This window comes from Syzygium oleosum, unplaced genomic scaffold, assembly GCF_021117445.2.
Source record: "Syzygium oleosum isolate NSW1041296 unplaced genomic scaffold, Sole_v2.1 Sole_v2.06, whole genome shotgun sequence".
Classification (NCBI taxonomy): domain Eukaryota; kingdom Viridiplantae; phylum Streptophyta; class Magnoliopsida; order Myrtales; family Myrtaceae; genus Syzygium; species Syzygium oleosum.
This window is the reverse complement of record NW_026607490.1, coordinates 10,672,158-10,684,542: the sequence shown is the minus strand read 5'-3', so window position 1 is coordinate 10,684,542 and position 12,385 is coordinate 10,672,158. Positions and strand designations below refer to the sequence as shown.

General features: G+C 43.3%; 1 protein-coding gene across 1 annotated transcript; it reads left to right on the top strand.

Moving 5' to 3' along the window:
- Positions 1–2,267: 2,267 nt before the first annotated feature.
- Positions 2,268–11,444, top strand: LOC115694163 (germin-like protein subfamily 1 member 13). The gene is made up of 3 exons (XM_056312091.1): positions 2,268–2,446; positions 2,629–2,932; positions 11,040–11,444. Exons 1-3 carry the CDS (start codon positions 2,329–2,331, stop codon positions 11,296–11,298), a joined length of 681 nt encoding a protein of 226 aa, XP_056168066.1. The 5' UTR covers positions 2,268–2,328; the 3' UTR covers positions 11,299–11,444.
- Positions 11,445–12,385: the final 941 nt, after the last annotated feature.

The following is a 12,385-nucleotide window of genomic DNA, read 5'->3' as shown; positions in this document are numbered from 1 at the left end:
AATGGACCCGTGCTTGTAGTTGTTGTGGAATGACTCGTCCATTGTGTCTAAAACTAAACTTGCATAATATTTGTAGTTTTGTCAAATAGAGCACTTGTCGCCATGCCTCGTCAAGTAGATTACCTGGAGAGAGCCCACGTAGGCTTTCTAACTTATTCAACACTCACCTTTAACAAAACTTAAGCCAACAAGTTTAGTATCAACTGAGTAAATTAATTGCTCTCACCTCGACATGTATCTGACTTGAAACCTATTTCACTAATACTCTTAGATGAACGCCTTAAAATATTAGCTTCCTAGTACTTCATGTAGGGGATTAATTACAGTCTAGTGCTTTAAATATCCTTGTTTGAGCAATATGATTCATTACGACCTTTTTATGCAATGTAGTCTCAAACTTAAACATATTTGTTCGATTGAGTCATCCGGTGATCTAAGTGTTACTCCTGTTGTCAAATCGTTGATATAGCGATATACGAAAGTGTTTATGATTTGGGCCCATGCTAGAATAAAAAACACAAAAGTACCAAAGAAAAGATTTGTGAATTGAGAGAGACCATGCCCACAGAAGGTCGAGATGGGGTAGGGTCAACCTGGCACTCTTTGAGGCCTCGTTGGGCCGAGGCCATGCTTTAGCAGGGTCACAGCCTCCTAGTATTTCCAGTAGTAAGGGTCAATCATCGCCGGGGCACCACCAATCCTAATGAAGGTAAGGGAGGGCTTTCAACACAACCCTCAGAGCAAGGTAAAGGGATCATGAGCCCTCAAATTGCAGAAAAATGGCTCGAGAGCCCTAGCCACTCCTCAGCGAGGCTGGCGAGCCCTAGACACCGCACGTGCACAATGAAGGCCTACCAGTGTTCTCTTGGATGGCGAAGGGCTAGCAACACTTTGCCAAAGCAAGGGTTCCTAACCTTCTACCATTTTTAAATAATAATACTTTTTAATTCTTGAAAACAAAGTTTCTCATTCTATCCTCTGATTGGTTTTGCAAGATCAGAGACAAGATGACAGAGTAATTGGGCCATATAACAGGAAAATTGTCCAAAAGTCCTAAACTTATTACACTTTTGTCAATTTAGTCCTAAACCTTTCAATTTTTCCAATTGAGTCATAAACTTTTTGACGTTTTGTCAATTGAATTCATCCAATCAATTTCGGCTGGAAATCGCTGAAGTGAACGCCAGCTTTCTTACGTGCAAGCACTTTTGCTTACAAGTTCTAACTTTTGTAAAACCTTTATGCTCATTAGGGTCCAGAGCACTCGCAGCTTTGGACAACAGCTTCTTATTTCTAACCTACCATTAACCATTTGCGGACAAAAGAGACAAAGTTTGCACATGAGCATCAGTTAACATTAGTTATGTGTTAAAATATTTAAATAATAAATCACGCATTCATCTATTAGCTTTAGAACAATTAGCAGTAATCTCACAAAATCTCATATGATATCAGAGCTGGAGATCCTGAGTTTGAATCTTTCAGGCCCCATTTTCTTTCCCAATTAAATATTTCCAGGTCTAGTACTAGGGAAAAAGACTCGACTAAGCATGAGGGGGAGTGTTAGAATATTTAATTAATAAATCATGCCTTCATCTATTAGCCTAAGCTTTTAGAACAGTTGACAGTGGTCCTACAAAATCTCACATTATGAGCTTGCATTGTGTATCCAAAGGTACTTTTTTTTTTTTATCAAAGGTACTTAACATATAATGTTTTGCGCAACGGTAGTGTGAATCACTGCTATGTGCATTGTTACTAAGCTCAGCGTTTGGCATGTCAAATCAGATGAAATCCCCTAACTATTACTGAAAGGGAATATCGGCAACCTCAAAATTATCACGGTGAAGATAAGTGTGAAAAGAGCCTTTCCTAATCCAGAGAGGGTCAATTCAATCCAGTTCAGACGCATGAAACTATGTTCAGAGAGCAGTCCTTGTTTGATCACGCTGCTCCAAATTGATGCTGAAGAGCTGAAGCGGTGAAGGAGGAATGATGCAAGGTTGTAATAGTCATGAATGAGCACTTCCATAGCTGATAATATCCATTGTTTAAGCTGGAGATGAGAAAATCAACTGACTGCCACGTGATGGTAGTGGTTATAGAAAAGTCCATTCTTTTGAATTAAGAAGGGGAAATAAAGATCAAACCTTTGACAACATGGTAATCCGCAGGAAAACTGGTCGAGTAAATTGTATACCTGGTCAAGCACTGTCATCTATAAAAAGAGACCATCTTAGGATGCAAGGCACCTCACTCCACCCTCGAGCAATAATACTCTGAGCTAGGATATAGAACCTGAGATCAAAGCCCTACCTCCCGCCCACAATGAAGTCCCTTCCCATAAGCCTTCTCATTTTGGCTTTGGCGACTGCCACTGCCTTTGCTTATGACCCAAGTCCTCTTCAGGACATATGCGTGGCCATCGACGACCCGAAGTCTGCAGGTTGAACCTCTTTTCTAGTGTTATTGACATTCTGTTTTCTTCCGGTTAATGATGCTATACACTGAACGCGCAAAAAGGTTTTGTTTTGGTAGCATGACAACATTGTTACCTATCATAACTAGTCTAATAGTCATCACATATTGAGTGATGCATATTAAGATGAGTTCTGTTTTCTTATGCAGTGTTTGTGAATGGGAAGTTTTGCAAGGACCCTAAGCAAGCCACTGCAGATGACTTCGTCTTTATGAAGTTCAGAAACCCTGGGAATACTGCAAACCCACTTGGATCCTTCGTCACACCTGCTACAGTCCTCGAGTTTCCAGGACTCAATACTTTGGGCATATCCATGGCTCGCATTGACTTCACTCCTAGCGGTCTAAACCCTCCCCACATTCACCCCCGTGGCACTGAGGTTCTGGTCGTCGTTAAGGGCACACTCCTTGTTGGCTTCGTCGCATCCAACCAATTGAACAACATGTTGGATCAATAAGAAGGTCACTTAATACAAATCAAGCTCACAAGACATAAACTACACGTAAAACAGAGGAGATTATGAAAGTGGAGGACTTTTATTCAACGCAATTTTTGAGAATACAAAATAGCAATAAATAGAATTCACAAAATGTAAAAACAGCAACTAAGCCAGATATGGCTCCTAAGAATCCGCTAACAAACTAATTTATTGTTGATTACGTAACTAGCTAACTGCCTCCTAAAAACAAGGAACTCAACTTTGAATCACTTCTTAACATCCCCCCTTGTTTCAAAGTTGGTTAAACCAAGTTGACTTCTAAGTTCTTCAAACCTCCCACGTGATAAAGCTTTAGTTAACACATCAGCTACCTGCTCTTCTGTCCCACAAAAATCCAGCTTAACTTCATCTCTAGCTACCAGCTCCCTCAAAAAATGATGCTTAATCTCTATGTGCTTGGATCGACCATGGAAGACTGGATTTCGACTCAAAGCTATGACTAAAGCACTATCACACTTTATAACAGTGGCCTCTACTTGTTCCTGACCCAGCTCACTTAAGACCTTCCTCAACCAAATTGCCTCACAAGCTGCTCCTGCTCCAGCTATATTTTCAGCTTCACAAGTGGACAAGGCAACTATTGTTTGCTTCTTAGAACTCCATGCTACTGCTCCTGAGCCCAAGGTGAAGCAGTAACCGGATGTGCTTCTTCTATCTTCAACGCATCCAGCCCAATCACTGTCTGTATACCCCAGCAACTTCAACTCAGACCCTTGCTTGTATAAAATTCCAAGATCAGTGGTGCCAACAACATACTTAAGAATCCTCTTTACTGCTCCTAAGTGATGTTGTGAAGGATTATGCATGAACCTTGATACAACACCTATAGGAAAGGCTATGTCTGGCTTAGTATGAGTGTCACGCCACGAACCTCATCGAGCACGCGACACACTTTTCTGGTCGAATAATGCGACGTCCCAGGATATCGCCGACCCAATCCAACTTATCAGAGATTTATATCAATCAGCGAAAGCCACAATCAATACCCGGACAATAACAACTGGGGTAAAAAGGGGAGATAAACACATCCATTATCGATTTAAACTTATATAATATCCATAATTTATAAAACCACAATATATACAAGCACACCAAACTTCTACACTATAAACCACCGACGTCAAAAAGGATCAGCAGCCTGGTATACCCTATCTCCAAAAATGGAACACCTCAAAAAGCCTATTCCCAACCCCTATACTAACCCCTACACCCTCTACTTGGCGTCCACTCAGAGTATGATTCCTCATCATCCGAATCTGAATTCCCCTGGACTGTCTGCTCCTTTGAGGACTCCGGCTCGGTCTCAATCTCAATCGGGTTGTTTATATCACCCAACTCTGCTGGACCTTCAACCCGCTCCTCCTCAACTAGCTCCTTATCTGACTCGTCCTCTGGCACAAACTTGGGATCGTACCAGGGCTCATACTCGGGTACGTCCTCCGGTTCTTCTTCAGGCTCATCTTCTGGGGCTTCTTCAGGTTCTGCCTCGGGTTCTTCCTCTGGGATCACCTTGAGGTCCACGTCCATTGGATCGTACCCCGCCTGGGACTCTTCCGGCTCCGGTTCATGCTCGTCCCTCAAGGGCTCAAGTGCTACAGGCGCTTGCTGAAGTCCGGATTACGCTAGGCTAGTCTCTAGGCTCGTCATCTCACCATCGGGAAAGGGTATGGCTGATGGGTCCCAATCCCCAACTCCATCAAAGGGGACGTCGAAGCCACGGACGGGGCCAAACTCATCCACCCCGTCTCTAAACATCCAGGCTGTGTAGGTATGGGCCTGCCAAAGGAGTAGTCCTATGTCTACCCAAACTACCGTCGTATGCTTAACCCAAGTCATATTTTCGTCTATCGGGTACTCTACAACATTGTGGTCGATGTGCATCGGTACTCCAAAACGCTTAGGTGGCGGCGGCGGGGGATTCATTGCTCAGGCCGGGGTTTTGAAATTGTTGGTTGAAACAACCATGAGATTACATCTCAATAAGCACACACCCTAAACCCCACCTAGGCTATCACGTACCTCCATACAACCACAAACACAACGACACTCAGCCATCACATAGCAGGCACACAATTTATACTTACCTAGGCCTTTCCAGTGTGTAACCTGCACGTTAGTCACAGTAGTATAATTTCCAATCATATGCACGTTCTAATTACATTTCATGCATTCGTTCCGGCCTCATCGCATTCTTTCCACCCAACTCGCCAGTGACCCGCGTAATGGTACCACATCAGGTTCACTGCGACTAACTCATACTCGACTCGCCAGTGACCCGCGTAGTAGTACCGCCTCAGGTCCACTGCGACTAACTCATAACAATACTTCATGGCCCGCGTAATGGTACCACCTCAGGCCGTGTATCTTGCCCGCGTAATGGTATCGCCTCAGGCTTAACACCCACCACCTACGACACAACCCGCGCAATGGTACCGCCTCAGGTTGGTCGTCCTCCGGTAATACCGGGCATCGTCTCGCGTAGTCGTACCACCTCAGGACGGATCAATTCCCCGCGTAATGATACCACCTCAGGGATTTCCGCAACCACACATACCGTGCCACACACGATTTCTCGCTCGTTCACACGCTCAACACCCACTTGCCAATAAATTGGCCAATCACATGTGGCCCGTGCACGCACCAATTCACACACATTTTTCATACTCAATAAGCATCCAACACGGCCAATTGACAATTAAAACCAATTCAGCCCAAGCGTGCACATAACGACTCACATTTCAATCAACCAAAACACGATGCAACGAACATACGAAACCACTATCGGGCCCACAATCACAGCCACATAATTAGTACAATTTCTGCATTTTCATGCTCATTTCAAGCCATACCAAACACCACAATTCCAGCCACCACATAACACGTCAAACCGACACTATATGCCCCTAAATCGAGCCAAATGCTCGTCGATTCAACCCACAATGTCCAGCACTTTACTCGACCTCAAATCAGTCCCGAAACCTCACCATTTCAGCCTCGACTCAGCCAATATCAATCCTCAAACCGGTCGACTAAATTAACCCCTAAACCGTCACCTATCAACCCAATTCAGCCCTAAATCGTCCGTTGATATCCAAAATCCTAAATAGAGTTTAGGGCGCGACTTACACGAACTCTAGACTGGCTCGGCTAGAGTGGGAAGGGGGCGGCTGATCGGTGGCCTCATGGCGGCACGCGACGGCGGTGAGCGGTTGAACAGCGGGCGGCGGCGAGCGGCTTCCGTGGCCGCGGTCACTCACGACCACGAGGGGAGAGAGAGATCGCCGAGAGGGAGAGAGAGAGGGACGACGTGAGGGGGGTGGTGCGGCTCGGTGGCGGGATGGCGGTGGTACGGCGGACAGACGGCTGGTGAGCGGCGGCGCGGCAAGGCGGAGAGGGCGGTGATCAGTGAGGGAGGAGAGGGAGAGTGAGTGAGCCGAGAGAGGGAGAAAGTGAGGAGAGAGAGAGGAGTTTGGACTTTAATAGTCCAAGGTCAATAATTGAAGGGCCAAAAGATCATCTTGCCATTCTCTCACAAATCCAATCAACGGCTTAGATTCGATCTTATCTTGAGATCAACGGTCTGGATCGAATTTTTTCCAAAATATTTAAGGGTAATTTGGGAATTTCTCAAAAAGTCCAAGGGCAAAATTGTCCAAAAATCTCTAATTCTAAGGCTAGGGTGAAATTACCAAAATGCCCTTCCCAAATTACATTGGCCTTAACAAATTTCCAGGGGTAAAATGGTCATTTTCCATTTCTCGCCGAAATTCAATTTTTCTAAAGGATTCGGACAAATCCGAGGCTACTCGACCAAATGACAACATCGTCCAAATGATCTGTCGTGACTTTCTAAATTTTCAATGCCCAACTTGGTCTCTAATTCACGACTAAGTTCTAAATTACGTAACTTGCGCGGATCTCAGACTAACGGGTGGCTTTTGGGGAAATTCGTACATTTGACCCGTGTCCGATACTGAATCATGCCACGTACAAGTTTACTCGGGTCGGGACGACTTCGGTTGTCACTTAATTGCGAGGATCAATCGCTCGTTCCGACGGGCACGATCGTTTGGCATAGGTTCGGGGCCATTCGTCGATTCATTTCGTGGTCAAGCGAAATCACCCACGATCCACTAATATGATAACGGCGAACTGATCCCTGACTATCCTTGGATTGGCCCTTATTGGCTCAAAATGTCACCTCGACAATTTTTGTGGTTGAAAGCCGGTTCACTATCGAGTTCTTTGGTCGCGCGAATTTAAATCCCTAATTAGCCTTTCCCTAACGGTTAATATTCCCGAAGTGATCAATTCCGAGCGAGATCTAACTACAAGTACGTTCATAAAACCATCCATTTCATAAATTCCAAGTGAGTTAGATTTCATAATGTCACAACGAGTTAGATAAATAATCCCTCCTACAAGACTCCTAAACATGCTTCTATCAGCTGCTGGTGAACCATCCTCCATCTGCAATTTCTTGGTCATATTCATAGGGGTTATAAACCATTTGCAGTTGCTCATGTTGAATTTGTTGAGCATATCTTTCGCATACTTTCTCTGGGTTATGAATATGCCACCTTCCATTTGCTGAACTTCAATTCCCAAAAAATAATGAAGAAGGCCCAGATCCGTCATCTCAAATCTACTTTTCATTGCTTGCTTAAAGTCTGAAATTGCAGTAGCATTTGACCCACAATATACCATATCATCCACATAAATACACACCACCAATAGATCTGCGACTCCATTTCTCTTCACATACAACGTTGGTTCGCTGCAACTTCTCACAAAGCCACACTCCATGAAATATTCATGGATTTTTAGGTAAAATGCTCTTGGTGCCGGTTTTAAACCATATAGAGCCTTGTGAAGCTTGTACACTTTGTCCTTCTTTTCCTTCACAACAAATCCTTCAAGATGTGTGACAAATGCCTCTTCCATTAACTCATCGTTAAGAAAGGCAAATTTGACATCAAACTGATGCACCTTCCATCTCATATGAGTTGCTAACGCCAGGACTAATCTTACTGTTTCAAATCTTGCTACAGATGAAAACGTCTCCTCTACATCTACACCTGGGATCTATAAGTACCCTTTGGCCACCAACCTTGCCTTGTGCTTATGAATTCTCCCATCCGCATGAAACTGTGTTGAAAATCCACTTTAACCCAATTGCTTGTTTTCCTTGTGGCAAATTCGTAAGTTCCCATGTGTGATTCCTCTCAATAGCTTCTAACTCTTCCTTCATTGCATCTTCCCATTATTTTATACCAACTGCATCTTCATAAGAGCCTAGATCAGCTGTAAAGAGAGCAAGTGTGTAAGACTCAAAGATTTCCCTCAAGGAGCGCACCTTTTGTGGAGGTGTCTCTTCTGAACTGGAAGTTGTTGCTTCTTCGATTCTTCTTGAGCTTCTTGTGGTCATCCTCCTTGGTGGTGTTTCATCTGAACTCGTTGTATCCGAGCTTGTTGAAGATCCACTTGCACCTACGCTGCTGTATGCATGTGCACTTTCTGACTGAGTTTCATGCTCCTCATCTTCGGTACCTTCTTCATCTATCAGGTGTATCACTTCTTCTCCTTTCCCTTCCAATTCCACCCTTCCTCCTCATTGAACTTCAGATTTCTACTAATGAATACTTTTTCAGTTACAGGATTGTACAATCGGTATGCTTTACTTTCTGTACAATACCCAATGAACACACACTTTTCTAATTTTTCATCCAACTTCTTTCTATCCTGCTGATTTTTCATAGAATATGCCACACATCCAAAAATTCTCAAATGACTAGCAAGTAGGTTTAAAGCCATACCACATTTCAAATGGGATCTTCTTTGTCACTGCCTTGGTTGGGGATACGTTGAGAATGTAGATAGCAACGTGAACTGCCTCTGCCCAAAAGAGATTAGGCATGTCTCTCGATTTCAGCAAGGCCCTAGCCATCTCCATCACTGTTCTATTTTTCCTCTCTACCACACTATTTTGTTCGGGTGTATAAGGTGTTGTAAGTTGCCTCTTTATGCCTGCTTCTTCACAAAAATGATTGAATTCTGTGGAAAGAAATTCACCTCCCATATCCGATCTTACCCCTTTGATATTTTTCCCACTTTGCTTCTCAACAAAAGCTTTAAACTTCTTAAATGTTTCAAATGCTTCAGACTTAACTTTGAGGCAGAAAACCCAACTCATTCTACTAAAATCATCAATCAACAAAATGAAATACTTCCACCCAATGAGGTTGTACTCATTGGTCCACAAAGATCCATGTGCACCAGCTCCAATGCGTCGGTGGCTCTCCAGGCTTCTTCTTTTGGAAAGGACTTACTGCTGTGTTTTGCAAAAATACATTCCTCGCACTGCTTGTATTTGTCACCTATCGTTGGCATACCACTGACCATTTCATCTATTGACTGTTCCTTCATACTCCTATAATTCAGGTGGCCGTATCTCATGTGCCATAGCTCTGAGGAACTTATTGCTACCATACTGAGCTATTCTACTGCTGTAACCTTAAAACGAAACATAAGATTTTCTATCACTGCTACTCGAGCCACCAGTTGTCCTCTTTCTTTGTCTTTGATGGTGCAAGTGTTGTTGTCAAAGAGAACTATAAATCCTAACATCAGCAATTGGCCTACACTCAACAGGTTGTGAGCCAATTGAGGTACGTACAAGACACCCCTGATCAGCTTGCTTCTTCCTTGATGTGTCTTGATAAGTATTGTGCCTTTTCCCTCCACCTGAATTTTGTAGTTGTTCCCAAAAATGATCATTCGTTTCTGAGACTCATCCAAGTCCTTGAACAGTTCTTTCACTCCCGTCATATGATTGGAGCAACCACTGTCCACAAACCAAATGGACCTCTTGTTCCGTGTTGTCTCCTCATGTGCCATAAACAGGTAACACTCTTCTTCCTCCTCTTCTTGTTCCTCATCATCAGCAAATTCTGCCTGGTTAACCTTTACCTTGCAATCTTTTGCAAGATGTCCCACTTTGTTACAATTGAAGCATCTTCTCGTTTCTTGTTGTGCGTTTCTGCCTCTGCCTCTGCCTCGCGTCGCACTTCTTCAGTTTCCTCTCCCTGAGCTTCCTGATCCTCTCCAATTTCCTCTTGAATTGTAGTTAGCTTGGAATGCCCTTTCATCAATTCTCTCTCCAGCTCTATTGATTCTATCTTCATGAGCAAGAAGAGAACCCATCAAGGCATCGACAGACATGGTTGTTAAGTCTTTTGATTCCTCAATTGCTACCACTACGTGATCAAATCTTGTTGTCAAGCTTCTGAGTATTTTGCAAACAATGGTTTCATCTGAGATCTCTTCTCCATACGATCTCATTTGATTTACCATTGTCATGCCTCTTGAAAAGAAATCTTGAATGGACTCTCCACCATTCATCTGTAATGTCTCAAAATTTCTCCTCAAGGTTTGCAGCTTCACTGCCTTGACCTTGGTTGTCCCCTGAAACTCATTTCTCAAAGCCTCCCATGGTTCTTTTGCTATTTCCACGGCTGAAACTCCAAAGAAGACAGTTTCATGCAGCCCCTGTTGGATAAAAAAAAAAGAGCTTTGGCATCTCTTTTTTTCAGCTCCTGCATTTTGCCATCTTCTTCATTCTCTGGCACACCATCTTCCACAGTCTCCCATAGGTCTTGAGACCTAAAGAGAGTCTTCATCTTAATACTCCAAAACTCATAGTTTTCACCCTGCAAGTTAGATCCATTTGCTGCCATGTTGATTTATAGTAGAGACCTTCAACCTGGCTCTGATACCACAACGTTGGATCAATAAGAAGGTCACTTAATACAAATCAAGCTCACAAGACAGAAACTACATGTAAAACAGAGGAGATTATGAAATTGGAGGACTTTTATTCAACGCACTTTTTGAGAAAACAAAATAGCAATAAATAGAATTCACAAAACGTAAAAACGGCAACTAAGCCAAATATGGCTCCTAAGAATCCGCTAACAAGGAAATTTATTGTTGACTACGTAACTAGCTAACTGCCTCCTAAAAACAAGGAACTCAACTTTGAATCACTTCTTAACACAACACTCTTTTTACCAAAGTCTTGTACAAAGGTGACGTGTTTGTTTTCCCAATTGGACTCATTCACTTCCAGTTGAATACTGGAGAGACCCCTGCACTGGCCTTTGCTGGTTTGAGCAGCCAAAACCCAAGAGTCATTATCATAGCTAACTCCGTCTTCGGAGCGAAGCCACCCATTTCTGCTGATGTTCTCACCAAGGCCTTCCAAGTGGACAAGAAAGTTGTCGACGACCTCCGGACAAAGTTTTGGTACGACAACAACTAAATGGAGTAGATGACCAGAAAAATGCCCACAGAGCATGTGAGCTATATAGCGTATGAGATCATTGCAACTCTCCATGAGAGATTGCCAAGAATAAATCAATAATTTATCTCAATGTTTATATGGAATCTATGTACCTTGTTTATGAATTGCTGAGCAATAAAGATCGTTTACTGGGAAACTCCGTCACCACCACCGCAGCCCCTCTCCCTCTCTTTCTCCGTCTCTCCCTCCCTCCTTGTTTTATGGAATATCTTGTTGTCGGCTAAGTTCGTATACCAGAAATTGAAATCAAACGTCAGGAAAACTAACCTGAAAGTAGTACAAATAAATAAACAGAATGTTGATCCGAGCCCAACGAAGTAACGTCGTGTCCTTAAGACGAATTTGACCCCTCAATCAGTACCCGAGGATATTGGACAATCGTCTCCCAGGATAGAACGGATCGCCTTTCCTATGAAGCGGTACTTCTTCAAAGGAAACCTTCAAACACAACTTTGTAGAATAATCGCACAAAATGACAATGATGAAGAATGAGAGTGCAGCAATATGACTTCTCGAAAAAAAAAACAGAGAATGACTCTCTAACGGATGTTATTTTATTTTATTTTATTTTAAATAAAGAGTCGGAATGAACAGTTGCTAATAACCGAAGAGTTTCGTTCGGTCATGTGCGAAAATGAATAGTCACCAAGCGAACATTTCGGATATAGAAGGACGAAAATGAAGAGTCACCAAGCGAACAGTTTCGTTTGATTCGGTTATACTTGGTCACTCTCCCGAACCTACGAACAGACATATCTGTTCGAAACAAAAAGAATAAATTCGGGAAAAATAAAACCGACGGGAACTCGGGCCCGATCCAAGCCGGCCGGACGGCGGCGGCAGCGCGCACGCGGGGAAACCGACCTAGCTTGGCGTAGGTCCTCTCTCTTCCACAAAAGTAGGGTACCCCTTGGGGCCTAAACCTATTTGAGAGGCTCCTCAAAATAAATCATCTCCCATCACCTCTTCTATCCTATGTAGGACACTTTCATCCACACACTTCTCATTCAATTCTATGGGATTTGGATGCCAAAATCCCAACAAT